The sequence below is a fragment of the Lethenteron reissneri genome, chromosome 19, assembly GCF_015708825.2.
Source record: "Lethenteron reissneri isolate LAM-NWPU_2019-01 chromosome 19, ASM1570882v1, whole genome shotgun sequence".
NCBI classification, from domain to species: Eukaryota; Metazoa; Chordata; class Hyperoartia; order Petromyzontiformes; family Petromyzontidae; genus Lethenteron; species Lethenteron reissneri.
The window spans coordinates 922,630-941,862 of record NC_083797.1 but is presented as its reverse complement, the minus strand read 5'-3'; the positions used below and the strand labels follow the sequence as shown (position 1 = coordinate 941,862).

Below are 19,233 nucleotides of genomic sequence, written 5' to 3'. Positions count from 1 at the left end.
GGAAAAAATCCATTGTGTTCACAAAATGCTGACAGCATCCTTTGACAAATCTGCAACAATAAATATTAACCAATAAACATTAAATATTAACGTTAAAAACATAATGACTGCCTCCAATGTTATTTCCCTCCCCGTGTCCTGCTCCCTGATATGTCTAAAACCTTTGCACTCCTGGATTCAAGACAAACTCGGGTGGATGGCAGTCGTGGTGGTGGCTACGCTGCACGTGGCAGCCTGTCACCCAGCAGTGTGGAGACGTCAGCGGGGGTTGGTGGGTCACTGCACAGATGCTGCGAGACTCCCTGACACGTGGGCATCAAGGAGGAGCCGTGCCTCTGGCTCGCCATGATTAGGCGCTGCAGCACCTTTCCGGCAATAAACAGGTGGTGTTGAGATGATTTTATTTATTTACCTCACCTGCAGTGGTATAGAGTGTTACTCCCCATCGCACACGTGGGTTTTCTCCGGTGTCAAACTCATTATTTGACCGAGAACACCGTGATATATAGAGGACCGCAGAGCTTGGGGGTGAGGGATTTGGCGTCGGCTCCTCGCCGCGTGGCTGCTGCTGCTTCCGTGCTGCTCAGCTGTGGTCCCTCCTCCGCCTGGTGCCTCTGAGTCGTCCCCTCTGTCTGAGCGGAGCGCTACAAGTTGGCATTCTGACTTGAAGAGATGGAGACTGCACTTGACACCATGGGGCCTGCTGAGTGCTGATTAGGACATTTAAAAACAACACATTTCACGATGAACACTTCAAGCGTCCTTATCGTGTTCTCTCTACTTCTCTCTACTGTTACATCGAAATGGCTGTAGCCCAATGTGCTTAGAAATCTGCTTGCCATATAATCTGTCAAGCGGCCAGCAACAAGCAGCACGACCAGAGCTGCAATCGGTAAAAGACTTGGAGGAGGGAATTCCGGAGTGGAGCAGAGCGAGGGAAGAAGCAGCACGAGAAGTGAGGTGACCTGCAGTGTGGTGAGTGGTGAGTGGGTGAGTGTCCGAGTGAAAGGGTGAGTGAGCAGTTGGGCGAAGGAGGGAGTGTGGTGAGTGACAGAGTGGTTGGGTGGATGAGTGGTTGGGTGGAGGGCGTGGGTGACAGGGTGAGCGAGTGATTGTGCCCTTGAGATGTGGTGAGTGGATGAGTGCGTGAGTGGGGTGGATGAGTGAGTGAGTGAGTGGGGTGGACGAGTGGATGAGTGGGGTGGGTGAGTGGGCGAGTGGATGAGTGGGGTGGGTGAGTGGGTGAGTGCGTGAGTGGGGTTGGTGAGTGCGTGAGTGGGGTGGGTGAGTGAGTGGGGTGAGTGGGGTGGGTGAGTGAGTGGGGTGAGTGGGGTGAGTGAGTGGGTGAGTGGGTGAGTGAGTGGGGTGGGTGAGTGGGTGAGTGAGTGGGGTGGGTGAGTGGGGTGGGTGAGTGGGTGAGTGGGGTGGGTGAGTGAGTGAGTGGGTGAGTGAGTGGGGTGGGTGAGTGAGTGGGTGAGTGCGTGAGTGGGGTTGGTGAGTGCGTGAGTGGGGTTGGTGAGTGCGTGAGTGGGGTGGGTGAGTGAGTGAGTGGGGTGGGTGAGTGGGGTGAGTGGGTGAGTGGGGTGGGTGAGTGGGTGAGTGGGGTGGGGTGGGGTGAGTGGGTGAGTGAGTGAGTGAGTGGGGTGGGTGAGTGGGTGAGTGAGTGATTGAACACAGTCTGGTTGACCCGAGTCCGCAACATGGGTGTGGGTGGAGGAATCAACGAGTGAAGGAATCTACGAGTTGAGTCTGTCGCCGTGGCAACGGCAGCTGTCGCTGTGGCAACGGCAGCTGTCGCCGTGGCAACGGCAGCTGTCGCCGTGGCAACGGCAGCTGTTGCCGTGGCAACGGCAGCTGTCGCCGTGGCAACGTGCGGGCAGCGCGTGGGACGGAGCGCGCGCGAGTGCTTCTCACGCGACTCCGCCTTCACGTCGCCAGCGCGCCGCCTCTCTCTGTCTGTGCGCGTGTCAGGCTCCGTGCAGGTATGGAGACAAAGGCGGCCGGACGTGGGTGCTGGCCAGCCAATAACATGACTCGTTCCTCCAGTCCGTTTTTGTTGAGGTTCGAGGTTCGTCTCGGTGGCAATGTCGATGTCTGCCAGCCGCGACGAGAGGGCTTCACGAGAGAGTTGGCGTCGTCTTGCCGCTCCCCCCCTCTGTTGAAAGAGCGCAGACCAGAGTGGTTTGGGTTGCACGGCCACAATCGCCAGAGGGTTTGTGTCACGGGGATTGTGCAGAGTTGCGTCTTTATTCACTTCATCGCGGCCTGCGCAAGGTTATGAGTGGAGGAGGAGGAGGCTGCCGACGAGCCTAGGCCTCGTTACCATGGGGACCGCCCCACGCCGCCGCAGCCGCGGCCTTAGTGCGACATCGGCGCGAGAAGCGAGTGGGAGAGAGTGAGTGGTTGACAGGGTGAGTGGGAGGGTGAGTGGGAGGGTGAGTGAGTGGGTGAGTGAGAGAGAGTGTGAGTGGGTGAGTGAGTGAGAGGGTGAGTGAGTGGGTGAGTGAGAGGGTGAGTGGGAGGGTGAGTGAGCTGGTGAGTGAGTGAGTGGGAGGGTGAGTGAGAGGGTGAGTGAGTGGGTGGGAAGGTGAGTGAGTGAGAGCGTGAGTGGGTGAGTGAGCGGGTGAGTGAGTGGGAGGGTGAGTGAGTGAGAGGGTGAATGGGAGGGTGAGTGAGCGGGTGAGTGAGTGGGAGGGTTAGTGAGTGAGAGGGTGAGTGAGAGGGTGAGTGAGTGGGTGAGTAAGTGAGTGGGAGGGTGAATGAGGGGGTGAGTGAGTAGGAGGGTGAGTGAGAGGGTGAGTGAGAGAGGGTGAGCGAGAGAGTGAGTGGGAGGGTGAGTGAGAGAGTGAATGGGAGGGTGAGTGAGAGGGTGAGTGAGAGGGTGAATGGGAGGGTGAGTGAGAGAGTGAGTGGGAGGGTGAGTGAGAGGGTGAGTGAGTGGGTAAGTGAGTAGGAGGGCGAGTGAGAGGGTGGGTGAGAGAGTGAGTGAGAGGGAGGATGAGTGAGAGGGTGAATGGGAGGGTGAGTGAGAGGGTGAGTGAGAGGGTGAATGGGAGGGTGAGTGAGCGGGTGAGTGAGCGGGTGAGTGAGTGAGTGGGAGGGGTAGTGAGTGAGTGGGTGAGTGAGAGGGTGAGTGGGTGAGTGAGTGAGGGGGTGAGTGAGGAGTGGGAGGGGTAGTGAGTGAGAGGGTGAGTGAGTGGGTGAGTGAGTGAGGGAGTGAGTGAGTAGGAGGGTGAGTGAGAGGGTGAGTGAGAGAGTGAGTGGGAGGGTGAGTGAGAGGGTGAGTGGGTAAGTGAGTAGGAGGGTGAGTGAGAGTGTGTGTACATATGCGTGTGTGCAATATGAGCGCTTCAAATGCGTGCAGGGTGTGTTGTGTAAACATCGGCACTGGGGAGACAAAGGCGGCCAGGCGTGGTACTGGCCTCCCGCTCCCTCGTGTGCCGTGCCGGCCTTCATAGGTGGCTGCTCGCTAACAGCACTTGCCCCAACAGTCGGTGAAGGCTACACGGGGGACCTTTGTCTTTATGTGTTGCAGCTAGTGCTGTGTTGGTTGCTCTGCTGTGCCATTGCAGGATGAGTGCCGATGCTTTCGCCTGCCTTGCGAATGGACCTCGCAGCAAGAACCCGGTTCCCGTCGAGCACCTGGACTATGCCTACATCGACAAGTGCGATAATGCCAAAGAAGTTGAACGCATTCTCAGAGTGCTAAGGTACAAACTTGATTTGGCGCTTTCGTGACTGCAGGAATTACTCTTTGGTTCTTTCGGTAAAGTCACGTAGAAAGAGAAATCTCTTAAATTTAGCAATCTTTGGAAGAATGTAATCAACCAGGTAGGGTGTTGACTGTTATGTTGGCCGACTATATGTGTTGTATTGCATTATATTTCTAAGTTTACTAGGTTTGTTTTCTCTTTCTTTTGTACCTGATGACGATTGCTTGTGTTGCAATCGAAACGTCGTATGCTATTATTTAATTTATTATTTCCCCTTTCTACGTGCTAAAGTACAACACATGCACATGTGAGATGTCATCATTTTGGAATAATTTATTATGTCACAACATATACACTGTATAGACAAAGATCCCCCTTATAGCCTTTGCAGACTTTTGGGGCAAGTGCTGTTAGCGAGCACCTCTGAAGGCTGGCGCCGCACACGAGGCGGTAGGTGGCCAGCACTACGCCTGACCGCCTTTGTCTCCCCAGTGGCGATGCTTACACATTGCACCAGGTACTCATTTGAGACCGAGTCGACCTAGGGGAGGACCAGGTAACTTAATCGCCACTGTTGTTGGCCCTCTCTGTTAAATATGGGTCTTAGTTCAACAGAACATGATATCACACAACACAAAACAATCATTTGCATTGTCGTGTAGAACGTCACAATAGATAGGCAGACAATATGCCTGCTTCACTTATCTGCCTCTCCGCGCAAAATAATCACGTGTTTTTTACATAACCTATCCATAACAATATCAGAATCTTACGGGAGTATATTTAAAACACGATGATGTATAATACTGCATAACACAGGAGTCACCAAATAGTAATGACATTTTGTTTTATATCGCATCGTTCATGAAAATCGCATTTCACGATCGCTGAGGAACCACAGACAAGTTGGAGGGTCGTCACCAGGCAGAGTCGCCGCTACCAACTACATGTATATTGCCTTCGCTCTGCAGTCCTTTATTTCAACCAATGAATGAGCGTTGTTGATACATGTGGGAGGAAACTGGAGCACCTGGAGAACACCCACAAATGCGAGGGGGCCAACACTCTATTCGGTACAGAAGAGACTGATATCAGCGCGCACTTTGCCGTACCACCTTCTCCTCGCTGGCCAGGGCTACGGCACCTCCTCGACACCCAAACAACGTCGCCAAAGGAGAAAGGAGCAGCGCTCGCCGCGGCTATCCCAAAAGAGCGGCGTTTGAGAGCATTTCTTATTCATCGAGCCGTGAAAACGTACATCAGTACAAAACATATTCAGCATGAACTGAAAAAAAGCACGGATACCAACATCTCGGGAGATAACCTTGAGACGGGCAGGACCCCGGACCCAGTTCGATATTTGTGTTCCTGTGGACGCGTGCGCAGGAGCGGCGAGGAGGGCTGCTTCCCGCACCTCACCGAGTTCTGCGAGCGGCGCTTGGTGGCGCTGGCCCCGCAGAGCCGTGCCCTCTGGGTGGACAGGCCGGCGCCCACGGCGGCCAGCCTGCCGCCCGAGGAGCGCGCCCAACTCCTGGACGCGCTGCAGGTACGTCACCCGGCGCCGCCGCCGCTGCACCGCCGCCGCTGTGCTCGTGTAGGACTAGGACTAGTGTAGGACTAGGGCTTGCCCTAGTCCTACACTAGGGCTTGCCCTAGTCCTACACAAGCACAAACGGCCAACCGATTACAGAATTGTTACTGGTTTCCGAAAGTCAGGAACCGCTCACCGTATCCGGTGGGATGTTTAGTAACAAATGCACTGGTTGGCACACGCGAATCGAACGTCCAAACGACGTGGCTGATTATGTTGTGTTCTGTATTATATTGTGTTGTGTGGAAACCAAGGGTCCATATATAACAGCAAGGGTTCTTGCCCATAGGCACTGGCAGTTCAATTGTATTTCTGCAAGCAAGCCCGACACTACTGATGAGACACTGAGTATCGAACGGGTCCAGAGCTTTGCTGATTTTGAACCAATGCTGCTGACATTATGCACTGCCAGAGAGCCATGTGGCTGATGGGCTGTGATAAAAAAAAGTATTTTTTGTATGTGGAGGGACACATACAGCTTTATTGTGTGCTTATTTATTTCTGTTACAGTATAGCGGCTCATTCGGTATTAACAGACACTTAAAATAATCCTACCTCTGTACAAATATGATATTTGGTATATTTCAGGAGTGGAGTGATGAGATGCGAAAGAGAGAAGAAGCGATCAAGAGCACGCGTCCCGCTGAGGCAGACGCCTTCATGGGGGCACTTTTACCTCCTGTCAGAAACGTTCATGACAAGATTTCCGTTGAGGTGAGACTGTGGTGGGTGTGTTGTAGGAATACACCTTTCTAATGTTCTCCATTGACTATTCGGTTGAGTCCATGTGTGTGTGTGTAGGTGCAAATGTGTTTCTGGCTATCGCCTGATGAGGCTGGTTGTAATCACCAGCGACACGTCGTACTCCAATTGTAAATGTTGTGGGTTTGCTCTCCAACACACCGACGTGCTGAACTAGTAACTCATTGGCACGATCTGTTTACGTGACAAACCTTACTGATTGGCTGTGTCGGTGGTGGCAGGTTTAATGACACATTTTAATTTACGCAATCTAGCTCAAAAAGACAATGATTATGGATCTTATGATCCACTTTCTGTTTAGGCCACAGTGTTATTGACAAATGTGTTTTTTGTGTCATTTGGGTTGCTTGTTCATTTAAAAATAGAAAATTGTGTGTGTTTGGCTTAATGCAATGCTCTTGCTTTTCATCAGAAATCTGTTAAGAAAGACATTCATGGTGCCGCAGAGAGAAGGATTCGCTCTGTGGATTACAAGGCCTGGGACAGGTGAGTGAAAGGTGGAATAGAATTCAAATGCAAGTGAGTGTGTGCTTGTGACGTGAAGGAGGAATGCTGCTCATGTGCAGGCTGGCACAGAGGTAACATCCGTGCTCACAGCAAGAAGTCCCTGGGTTCGATCCCCGATCCAAGCGCCTTTCTGCACGGAGTTTGTAAGTTCTCTATATATTCTGCAGAGAGTGAGTGAGAATGTTGAGTGAGTGGAGTTTTATGTTCTTCACCTGTTCTGCAGAGAATGAGGGAGAGTGTTGAGTGGAGTTTGTACTTTCTCCCCCTGTTCTGCAGAGTGAAAGAAAGTGTTGAGTGAGTGAGTGGAGTTTGTATGCTCTTCATCTGTTTTGCAGAGAGTGAGAGAGAGTGTTGAGTGAGTGAGTGGAGTTTGTATGTTCTCCATCTGCTCTGCAGAGAATGAGTGTTGAGTGAGCGAGTGTACATTGCATGTTCCTCCTCTGTTCTGCATTGGCTTCTTCCCATAGCAAATATATATATATACACAATATATCTGGTATTGGCCAAAATATCCCAATGCTGAAATATTACATTGCAAATTACTCAATTGGGATTACACACACAAAAAGCATCGCCCCCTACTACTACTCTGAAAGCTTGGCAGGTCCCTCCTGAAAGAGAGTATTGAGACATTGATGGCTAAGCAAGCGTAGTAGTAGTAATACACACCGTGTGCTCATCATGCAATACCGCATCATCACTCTACTTCACTGCTAAAGCAGTTTATATCGCCTCCAGATGTTCTGTGTCCAGGTGTATGTGTAATAAAAGGACTCGAACACTTCTTTCTGTCTTCGTGTCTTTATTCAGGTTCACGTCTTTACCCACACGGCACTCTGTTATAACTCCTGTATTCGTAGCCCCCGGCTATTCACTGCTATTATAGCTTCCTCTCCCCTCTGACTCTCTGCTTCATCTACTGTAACCTCCTCCCTGCAGACTCGCTGCTACCCCTATGCAGACTCCCGCTGCTACCCCTATGTGCAGACCCTCTGGCTGTCACTGTATGCAGACCCGCTGCCCACTCTCTCTGTGCAGCCCCGCTGCTGACTGCAGCCTCCTCGCTGCTTCGGGTCGGTCACCGCTGGCCAACGGTGCCGATCCTCGCTCCCCCCGTGTTCGTGGCGATCTCGCCACACCCTGCTTCGCCCTTCGTGGCCTTCCTCTGTTCCTGGTTCCCCGTCACCCCTCTTGCTCTTCCGGTTCCCCTCCTTCTATACTCAACCCCTCTGACCCCCACGTGACCTAACTCCTCCCCCCCTGACGGCACCTCAGAAGGGCCGTTTACAACCGCATTACATCACCCTCCCCCCTAAAGAAAATCCAGCCGACCTCGGCTGAATTGCAACCTGAAAAGCAATGCGGGTGTAAAGGGCCAACACGCAAAAAGACACGAAGCATTGAAGACATTATAACAATAACACAACACAACACAATCTAACGAAACGTGAGGGATTTCGAGCGAGTACGGGTAGCCGGGCCGTCCCGGACGGTCGGCGGCCCACCCGCCGAGCGGGAACGTGGAAGGGTTTTAGGGGCGACGGGCGCAAGTTCTTCCGTCGCCATTGGAGGCCCGCCACTGTCCCGCTCGCGTCCAGAAACATCCCGTACTCGCGTCCGCGGAGGGATAGGAAGAGCTGCAGGTCCCGTGGGTTCTGCGGCTCCGGTCGGCGTCCCACAAGCGGAAGGTCCTCCTCCCTGCGGTGTCACGGCCGGCTTGTCTGTGCCGGAGGGTCTTTCTTTGGGGCGTCCGCAATCGAGGCCTCCTGCTGGGGTGGCCCCGGAACCCGGGCCCAGCAGTCCCTGGCATAGTGGCCCCGACGGCCGCAGCGGAAACAGTCGACGTCGGGTCGGCGCGCAGCAGGCCCCCCGTCCCGACGTGGCCGCGCCGGCGGCGGAGCCCGCGGCCCCGGCCCGCTTCGAGCCGGCCACGGAGTGGAGGCGGCCGACAGCTCCTTTGGGCCGGTCGCATCCGGCACGTACACGGCCTTTGTAGGGTCCCACCCTACGGCCCCCCCATCGACGACAGGACCGCCCGTCCACGCCGTGACTTGTTTCCAGCGGCGGAGATTGAACTGGGCGTCCAAACACTTGGCCACGGTCCGGGACGTGAGTTTCTCGTGACCGCACGCCGGCATAGGAATGCCCAGATCCCGGGATAACTCCAACATCTTCCCCAAGATGAGAGGTTCCAGCAGGTCAGGCTCCGTGTCCGGGTAAGCGGCCATCGCGAGTTCCAGCACGGCGCCCCTGTACGCTACAGGCGACTCCTCCGGTGCGCGTTGCCGCTGCACGAAGCGGCGATGGGCGTCATCCGGTGGCTCGTACGCGTCCGCCATTTCGTCGAACACTCCACGCAATGTTTTCTTCTTCGCAGCTTTTATAGAGCGAAAAAAACGAACAGACTCATCGTCAAGGAGAGTCGGAAGCACCTCCAGCGCCTCGGCGTCCGTCCACCTTGCCGTTCGTACCGCCGCCAAAAATCGACAAGCGAACGCACTCCAATCGCCCCCGATGGAGAACTCCTTAACAGTTGTAAGGTGACGACTGCGGCTCCTTGGCCTGCTTCCGTCCGTCACCGACTCTTCCGGCGGCAAGTTCAGCAAGGCGTCGCAACGCGGTGTCGCCAAGATGGCGGACGATCCTCGTGGCGGCCCCAAAATGGCGGCTTCCCGCCTTCCGTGGTGCGCCACGCCCAAGATGGCGTCTTCACGCCGCGTGGCCGATGGCGGCGCCATCGAAGACGACCCGGGCTCCTGCCGATCACCACCATCACCTTCCAACGCCGCCCTTGGCGTGACAAGGTCACACAACTCCGTGATGACGGTTTTTAGGGTCGCCAGTTGCTCCGCCATCCGGGTCCATCTTAAATCTTCGTCCTTCAACGCAGATGGGTCAGACGCAGCGGCAACCTCCTCCACACCCGGGCCCTCACGGATCTCTCCCTCCGCCGAAGTGAAGCCGACCTCAGGAGGAAGATCGTCGTCGTCCGATGATGAAGCCGACGCCGGAGATGGGATATTCTTCTTCCTCAGTTGTTTCGCCATGCCGTTTCACTTCTGACTCCAGTGTAATAAAAGGACTCGAACACTTCTTTCTGTCTTCGTGTCTTTATTCAGGTTCACGTCTTTACCCACACGGCACTCTGTTATAACTCCTGTATTCGTAGCCCCCGGCTATTCACTGCTATTATAGCTTCCTCTCCCCTCTGACTCTCTGCTTCATCTACTGTAACCTCCTCCCTGCAGACTCGCTGCTACCCCTATGCAGACTCCCGCTGCTACCCCTATGTGCAGACCCTCTGGCTGTCACTGTATGCAGACCCGCTGCCCACTCTCTCTGTGCAGCCCCGCTGCTGACTGCAGCCTCCTCGCTGCTTCGGGTCGGTCACCGCTGGCCAACGGTGCCGATCCTCGCTCCCCCCGTGTTCGTGGCGATCTCGCCACACCCTGCTTCGCCCTTCGTGGCCTTCCTCTGTTCCTGGTTCCCCGTCACCCCTCTTGCTCTTCCGGTTCCCCTCCTTCTATACTCAACCCCTCTGACCCCCACGTGACCTAACTCCTCCCCCCCTGACGGCACCTCAGAAGGGCCGTTTACAACCGCATTACATATGTACCACAAGGCAGTAAACGCCATTGGCAGGTGTGCCAAACGATGATATCCTCACATAGACTCTGTTGGTTTATGATATGAAAATAAACTTTGGTCACTGCTGGTTGAAATGAGGGTTGTCTCTCTATGTTTGATCCCGTTAGGATTTAGCCCAGAGCATCATCGCCTGTTGGCGACTCGGGCTACCAGACTCACTGTTTCGCCTCCTCCACACTCTGCTTCTTCCCTCGCACTGCTCCACTTTAGAATTCCCTCCCATCATCATCGTCATCTCTTTTTCCCCAAGCTGTTATAATAATTACCTCGCTGAACGCAAGAAACATGTTACACTATTATATAGAATATCTTTGATAGTGCTGATAGTGCTGTTTGTCGCTGGCCGCTGGACGTGCTACAACTTTTAGCCCTCACTTGATACAGTGAATTTAGCTGTGACGGTCCCATCTGATGACAGAGACTTGTGTTGCCTCAGAAACGTCGTGATTTATTATTTTATTTCTATTATTATTAATAAAACTTTTATTATTTATTTTTTACATACGTGACTTTACCGAAAAAACCTAAGAGAATGAATCCTTGCAGTCACGAAAGCTTCAAATCTAGAATTTTAGCCTGTGCTTTGCGACTGTAATTCAACCAAAAACAACAACATAAACCAGGCGCCCTGGTTATGGGCGTGTGTGGCTGGCTCCCTGTAACGGTGGGTCAATGGTAAGACGTCCCAAAAGTGATGATGGGATTTACTGGGAACGCGTGTTCCAGGTATGACGTCGAAGGGGAGTGTGCCCGTCTGGATGCCGCAGACGGGGAAGGTGGTGACCCACGGCCTCCTGCCGGTGACGAGCCGACGAGGAACCCGCCGGACCTTGCGCTGGCCTTGAACACAGTGGGTGGGTCACCTGCACGCTTTTCGTATTGATTTATATCGCCTGGAAAATCCCCTTGGCAATGTAAGTGTACTTTAATGTTCACATTTCACACAGGTGACAATAATATGAATGATTTTTTTTATAAAAATGAGCTTGATAACTCTCCTATGAAAAATATTAGCGTTACTTCCTGCACCAATGAGCATCGAGGCACTGGTGCTCATCTCTTCCTGCACCCCTGCAGAGCCAGTGGTGCAACGTGCACATTCATATGGCGGGGGAAAGTTATAGTAGATGCCAAGCGAGACACCGTATAAAAGACGTGGCTTTCTACGGTGTGACCGGTGGTTCCACCACGTGCGGCGGTGCAAATGTTGTCGCAGGGATGTCTGCTGCCGAGCTGGCGGTGAGGGCAGAGAAAGAGAAGGAGAAGGGCAACGATGCGTTCCGAGCCGGAGACTTTGCAGAAGCGCTGGCTTACTACACCAGGTAGCGTGTGGACGTGTGGACCAGGTAGTGTGTGGGACGTGTGGACGTGTTTTTGTTGCCACGAGTTCAGTGGTTGTTACTCTCCAGCAGGGCTGTTAAACGCCAACTGGTAAAAAAAAAACCACACTGACTGGTTTCAGAATCGGTCAACGGTTTTCCGATGGCCAGGAGTTGGTAATCGTCGTCTCCTGTGGAATGTCGAGCAGCGAACGCGACGATTGGCATGCGTGAGGGTCGTGCACACCGCACGGCAGGCTGAGTCACGGCGTGGTTCTTGTTTGCCATAATTCCTTCATCAAAAGGGAGAGGTGCTACCCTACCAATTTGCTTGCTGGCTCACATCACTACTGGTGGAAGAGCCTCCACTAGAGAGCTAGACTGGCCTTTGGTCTACTCTTCCACACTAACCGGACATTCGTGTTGCGATGTAACGTATTCACTTTAAAGTAAGTCGGCTGCTTTAACAACAATATTACCATCAGTTAACCTTCTCAAAGCGATGTCATGGCAATTGTGCTTCGTGTTAGCGTCATGTATGTGATTAGCCTGCTTGGCTATGTACATTGCGAAAGAGGTTTAATGTACATCGTACATACAACGCTGTACCTGTCGGAATCGTATGAAACGAGCGACGCTCCCGCGGCACCCACTGTCGCCGGCACAACAGGAGCATTGCCGCGCTGCCGACTGCCGCCTGCTACAACAACCGAGCGCTGGCTCACATCAAGCGAGCGGCGTGGGACGACGCACTGCGCGACTGCAACACGGTCCTCGGGCTCGAACCAAACAACATCAAAGGTTCCGTGTTTCACGCACCGCTCGCGCTTTACTTGAGCCACCGTCGTCGGCGTCACCTTTCGATCTTCACGACGTTATGGTAACAATGATAATGTCAATTGGTAAAGCGCCACGCGGTATTTGCTCACTCTCGACGAGGGGGAACGACCCTCGTCCGCACTGTGTTCAATCACCACACCGCAGGTCACAGCAACTCACTCGCTCAACCACCCACTCACTCACTCAGTCACCCACATACACACTCACCTGCCGACCCACTCACCCTGGTCAAAACACTTCCGCTTCTTCCCTTGCACTGCTGCATGTTCTTACAACGATGTACTTGCTCAATTCAAGGAGCCCATAAGCCGCTGGTGTCTATTACGACTTTGACAGCAGTGCCGGCTGTTGCTGGCCGATGGATGTTTCGAGGTCTACGAGCTCGGGGCACAGCGACGGTGTTCACGTGCAGCACTACCCCAAGCGTGTGAAAAACAGCTTTGTGTGTGTTACTTTGTTGTCCTTCCCCCACACCTCCAATGAGCATGGCTGGCTATGTGCGGTGCGAAAGAAGTTCAACATGTTGTGCCGTTGCAGCTCTGTTGCGCAGGGCGCTGGTGCACAGGGAACGGGGCCGAGACGCCTCTGCCCGGAGCGACTTGCTCACAGTCCTGGAGCTGGACCAACACAACACTCAGGCTCAGGTCGTTGCACAACTCCTCACGCAGGGCTGGCCGCAAGGGCGGAGGGGGGGGGCGGGGGGCCCTGCACCACCCCAAGTTCCTTAGGCCCAAGCCAAGGTCACTCTCCTCCTTTAGCGGTGTAATCACTGTCGTGGTGGTCCCCCCACCCCACTCGACAGCTCTGCTTAGCCTCAACTTCGGAGAGGAGCTGGAGCCGGGCCTTGTTCCCAAGGCCAGCCGGGCTGAGCTCGATGTGTTGTGGGAGATGGCGTTGGCTAGTGCATGTGAACTTGATGTGTGCGGGTTGCAAGATTGGGTGCTCTAGTTATGAGCGAAAATCACGAGCGTTGGCGTGTCGGGGAGATTGTTATTAACAAGATGAATAAGCAGACAACACGCCTCCCTCTTCGCGTAGCTATTCCCTTCAAGTAGAAAAAGAATAACAACGTACATTTTTACACATCCCATCAGCCACGCGGCCTTCTGGGAATGCGTAATTTCAGCAGCAGTTGGCTCAATAAGACGATACATTGGACTGGTTTTTCGTCATTCACAGTTTCTCATCAGCAGCAGTCAGGCTTGCTTGAACCAATGCTGGGGAAGGAACTGTAATATGTGTATGGGCAAGGACCCTCTTCGATTAGATATGAGTCCTAGTTCGACACCGGCATTGGCTCAACCAAGCCTGATGAAGCTGATGAGACAATTATTGTCTAGAGTGGTACACTCGTGTTTGCACCAGTGCTGTTGAAATGCTGCTGTTCGAGGTGGGGGTGTGTGTGTGGGGCTCGTGGGGAGCAGTAGTACAGCAGTTGGCGCCCTGCACGACGAACCCGGCGACCCGATTGTCAATCCTGCTCACTGCCAACACCATTGACAATTATCTGACCCCCAGTCCTCAAATGAGTACCTGGTGCAGTGTGTAAACATCGCTACTGGGAAGACAAAGGCGGTCGGGCATGGTGTTGGCCACCCACCCCCTCGTGTGCTGTACCGGCTTTCATAGGTACCGCATGCTCACAGCAGTCTGTTGCAGGCTATACGGGGGATCTTTGTCTTTGGCGCTATGTTTAGCTTTGTGGGGATTTTGCGAAGGATGTTTATTTCCCCGTGTGGAACAGACCTTGCTGCGTAAGCTCACGCTCAGCGTGGAGGGTGGCGACGACGGAGGGTGCCGCGTTGCCGGCGTGCTGGCGGCAGGGCAGCGCGGGACGGCTCCGACACCCACCCTGGGCCCAGAGGGTCTGTGACGGACGTACGAAGGGTCGATATGAGGGCCAGTGAAGAGTTTTTATTTATTTATATCAGTTCGGTGCAAAACTGGCCAAGACTAATTCGAGAATCTATCGAAATTGAGAGAAATAAAAATAATTGTAACCATTCGGATAGCAACAGGCATTGTGCTACTTGGAAGTGAATCATCAAATCATACATGCCTATACAGGTCACCATACATCAATCGGGATTACCTGTACGCAGACAATAGCAGGTACAGTGCTGGTATATTGCATGAAAACGGCAGGAGGCTACAGTCTACATTATAGACTGCCAGTAGGCTCACTCAGTTTAATAACCATTGCTACAGTCTACATTATAGACTGCCAGTAGGCTCACTCAGTTTAATAACCATTGCTACAGTCTACATTATAGACTGCCAGTAGGCTCATTCAGTTTAATAACCATTGCTACAGTCTACATTATAGACTGCCAGTACACTCACTCAGTTTAATAACCATTGCTATAGTCTACATTATAGACTGCCAGTAGGCTCACTCAGTTTAATAACCATTGCTACAGTCTACATTATAGACTGCCAGTAGGCTCACTCAGTTTAATAACCATTGCTACAGTCTACATTATAGACTGCCAGTAGGTTCACTCAGTTTAATAACCATTGCTACAGTCTACATTATAGACTGCCAGTACACTCACTCAGTTTAATAACCATTGCTATAGTCTACATTATAGACTGCCAATACTCTCACCAGCTTAAAACCAGGCTACAGTCTAGATTATAGACTGCCAGTACACTCACCAAACTAAATAACCAGACTGCAGTCCACTTTATAGATTGCCAGTACATTCACTCCGATTAAGAACCAGGCTACAGTCTACATTAGTGGTTTGTATAATTTTAATTCACTTTATTTTTAATTATAATTTTCTACGTGACTTTACTGAAAGAACCAAAGAAAGCGACAGGAGGTACAAGCACAATGTGCGTTGATTGCCATGTGAATAACCCAACGGGCAATGTGTACCCATTGTAATTTATGTGAATTCAATAACCCCCCCTTCGCACGTGATGGGCTCACAAGTGACGTCATCATTATAGATTTTAAGTTTGTGTGACTGCAGGGATCCATACTCTTTGGTTCTTTCGGCAAAGTCACGTGGGTATGAAATATTTTGATTTATAAAATCCGAGACGTGCCGTGAGCAAGGCGAGTCCGGCTCCAGTGACGGCGTGCGTGTTTGTGTGTGTTGCTCTACTCTTGGTGGCTGTGTGTGCGTACAGGTGAACGTCCAATTCTCGCCTCGCATCCAGAATCCTCTTCCCTCGGTAAGAAGAGGGTAACCCTTCAAATAGAGATGGAGGTACGTTCCACGGTGTTGTTATTAATTCTCGGGACAGGGGCCCGAACACGGAACGACTTATGTAATTCTAACAAATCGCATAAGCTGAGACTTATACGTATGTATGTTGAGCTTCTCTCACACTGTGCGTAGCGAGCCGTGCTAATCGGAGGTGCGGGGTAAGGACAACTTAACACACATGGCAGCTCAGTTTGTTGTCCTTCACCCGCACCTCCAATTAGCACGGCACGCTACGTACGAGACTTGGCCTAGCGCTGAGTTCCGTACGGGGATTACTCGTAATCAGTTGTGTAAGTTAGGAGAGAACTTATGGGTGATTGGAACCACTTTTACGTCAGCTGTCAAAAGAAAAAAATTAATCTAGTAATAAAATAACAAAGATATTAACATGAAATGCACATTATGTTTCAATGTCAACCCCGACAACCGGGAGGTGAACTCTGGGCTTTCCGATTGCGAGCCGCCCGCTCGACCGCTGGGCCACCCGGCTGGATCACACTGGCAACGCACAGCTTCACCGCCCACCGCAACGAGCCGTTAAACCATTGCTGTCCCTCGAGACAATTGGCGACGTCCGTTCTTACAAATATTTTGCAGGACGATGAAGGAGATGAAGACCTCGCAGGAGCGCAACCGTGGCCCAGCGCCGCGCCGAGTGTCACGCAGCACGCGGACGCCGTCACCCCCACGGCCGCTTCGTCCCAGAGCAACGAGGATTCCTCAAAATGTGCCGCCACCATCGCCACCACCACCACTACCACCGTCACCACCGCCACCATCGCCACCGCCGCCACCGCCGCCACCACCGCCACCGCCACAGCCGCCACCGTCACCACCACCACCGCCACCAACGCTGTCACTGCCGCCACCGTCGCCGCCACCACCACCACCGTCACCGCCGCCACCGTCACCACCACCGCCACCAACACCGCCACCGCTGTCACTGCCACCACCGCCGCCGCTGCAACCGTCACCGCGTTCGGCCGGAGGAGCGGCGCCGACCGGCGAACGTCCGGCGAGGCCGTGCCCCTGAGCGCGTACGAGTTTGGGCAGCGGTGGAGTCGGCTGGGGGCGGACCCCAACGCCGGCGCGGTGCGCGCGGCGGCCGACCTGTTGAGTTCGGTCGGGCCGGACCGGCTGCCGCTCGTTTCGAGCAACCTCCTGGAGGGCGCCGACGTGGCGCTGGTGGCGCGGGCCGTCGAGCGGCACGTGCTGCCCGGCGAGCCCGGCACGGCGTTCCGCTACCTGCAGCGCTTGACCAGGGCGCCGCGATTCCAGGTGAGGCCGTGGTGGGCCCTGGCGCGTGAGATCTCCCGCTGCTCCAGGGAGCGTTCCGAGGCATCACCGGTGCTTACCTCCTCGTTACGCCAATCGCGTAACCTGTCAATTGCGTATCTATGGCACCTCGATGCCAGTATGATGGCCAAATCAGTTTGAAAGACAATGCATGTGTTGATTATCAGAGGATGTTTGCGCGTTTTTTCCACAAGTACGTGTGGTTAATGCAGACTTTGTTGCCTTGCAAAAGGCATCTATTTGGTGTTTGAACATCTTAACACCTCCTGTTTTATTGCCAAAAAGGGTAAAACCTGTTCTTATCTCTTCATCACTGTCAATCACAGCCAATCAACCAGCAATCCATCAACTCTGTAATCGTTAAACCGACTTCACACTGCCCGGCTGTGCTGTTGACGTCATGGCACCCACGCGAGGACCAGGGCGGGAAACTCTTCCACGCGAGGGGAGTGCCGTGCGCTTTTCAGCGCCATTCCATGTTGGTCGTGATTTCCAGCGAAAACCTCCTGGAAGGATTGTCAGATTTCGCGTGGCCTTTTCAACATTCATCCGTTGAAAAGGCCATGCCGATGAACCAAATCAGTTGGCATCTTTGCCCACGTGACTACTTGATTTGATTGGCTCCGTCAGGTGGTGGATTATAGTCGGCTGTGAGCGGACCCCATGATCTAACCCAACAGAAAAATTAATTACGAATCATAGCAGAGGGCGTGGAAGCCTACGTATACAAACTAAAAATTGTCAACAGTACCCTCAAACATTGTCTTTGAGTACAGCAAGAACAATGTGCAGCAATGAAGCAAATATAAATCAGAGGAAATCTAAGACGCGTGCATAGCAGCAGCATGGTTGGCTACTTATGGTGTGAAATAGGTTCAACATACAGAGATAAAGATCCCCCGTATAGCCTTAACAGACTGTAGGGGCAAATGCTGTTAGCGAGCACCTATGAAGGCCGGAACGGTACACGAGGGGGTGGGTGGCCAGCACCACGCCCGACCGCCTTTGTCTCCCCATTGGCGATGTTTACACACCGCACCAGGTACCCATTTCAGGCTGAGTCGACCTAGGAAAAACCCAGAACGGGTTCAGATAATCATCACTGGTGTTGGCCGTGAGCGGGAATCGAACTCGGGTCGCCAGGTTCATAGCGCAGCACGCGCACCGCCACACTACATTCATACGGCAGCACCAGGAGTAGCGACAGCGGACGAGAGCATCATCAGCAGCAGTAGCAGGGAAGATGACGCCATGTCTGTGTGCGTGAAATGCGTCTTGCAGGTGGCCTGCTCGTTCCTGACAAGTTCCGAAAAAGAGGCGATCAGGAACGCGATGAAGCAGCTGAGACGCCTGTCAAGCGGAACCTACTCCCAGGGGGATGTCCACATTCTTGAAGAGCAGTATGGGATTTAGTAGCTCCTCATAAACTCGGGGCTGGATCATAACCTCCAATGTTCTGATATCGTATTTTGCTTATTGCCCTAAGCCACTGCGTCCTCACACACACAGGAGGCGCTCGCTCAGTGCAGTGAGCACACGACGTGACACCTGGGGCCGTCCATGAATGACGTCACGCGATTTTGGACGATTTTTTTACCCCCCCCCCCCCTTCGTCACAAGACGTCACAAAAAGTCCGACCCCCCCTGCAAATATGACGTCACAAAGCTCTGCCCCCCCCCCCCCCAAAATAAAACATGCTTCAAATCGCTTTAAACTATTGTCATTGTATTGAATGTGGCGCTGCACTCTGATTTTGCAGGACAAAACATTTATTAAAAAGTCTATTTAATTAAGTAGAACGTGTTGTCTTCTTGGTTCTTTCGGTAAAGTCACGTAGAATGGAAATAATAAAAATAAAATATAATACTCTCGACGTTTCGGCCACAACGCAAGCAGCCGTCCTCAGGTGGAGAACAGGTCTGTCGAGAAGACAGAGTCTGAATGATTTCTCGACAGACCTGTTATCCACCTGAGGACGGCTGTTTGCGTTGTAGCCAAAACGTCGTGAGAATTATTTTATTGTTTTATTTTTATTATTCCCATTCTACGTGACTTTACCGAAAGAACCAAGAAGATGAATACCTGCAGTCACGAAAGCTTGAAATCGAAATAGAACGTGTTTATATTTATTCAAAGTTGCGCATTTTGATGTGACGCCACATTTCTCAAACCCCCCCTCGTCACAAATGTCTGACCACCCCCCCCCTCTAGGTGCGTGACGTCATTTATGGTCGGCCCCCTGGCTGTGTGATGATGTCGCTGTGGAATAATTTGTAAAACTTATACTGGATGTAAAATGCTCTGGGGCTTGAACCTGCATCACCAGAATCAGCTG

The 19,233-nt window shown here is 52.9% G+C and overlaps 1 protein-coding gene across 1 annotated transcript; it reads left to right on the top strand.

Moving 5' to 3' along the window:
- The first annotated feature begins 1,806 nt into the window (after window positions 1-1,806).
- On the top strand, window positions 1,807-18,761 carry SPAG1 (sperm associated antigen 1). Its single transcript, XM_061554078.1, has 13 exons — window positions 1,807-1,982; window positions 3,573-3,710; window positions 5,100-5,259; window positions 5,893-6,018; window positions 6,479-6,552; window positions 10,948-11,075; window positions 11,438-11,543; window positions 12,211-12,341; window positions 12,918-13,024; window positions 14,125-14,245; window positions 15,522-15,601; window positions 16,199-16,879; window positions 18,179-18,761. Exons 2-13 carry the CDS (start codon window positions 3,574-3,576, stop codon window positions 18,308-18,310), a joined length of 1,983 nt encoding a protein of 660 aa, XP_061410062.1. The 5' UTR covers window positions 1,807-1,982; window position 3,573; the 3' UTR covers window positions 18,311-18,761.
- Window positions 18,762-19,233: the final 472 nt, after the last annotated feature.

Excerpts from the sequence above, each read along its gene's own strand:
- SPAG1 (XM_061554078.1), top strand. The coding sequence starts at position 3,574 with ATGAGTGCCGATGCTTTCGCCTGCCTTGCGAATGGACCTCGCAGCAAG. Across the intron at positions 15,602-16,198 it reads CCCTTCAAATAGAGATGGAG|GACGATGAAGGAGATGAAGA; the intron begins GTACGTTCCACG and ends AATATTTTGCAG. Across the intron at positions 16,880-18,178 it reads CCAGGGCGCCGCGATTCCAG|GTGGCCTGCTCGTTCCTGAC; the intron begins GTGAGGCCGTGG and ends TGCGTCTTGCAG.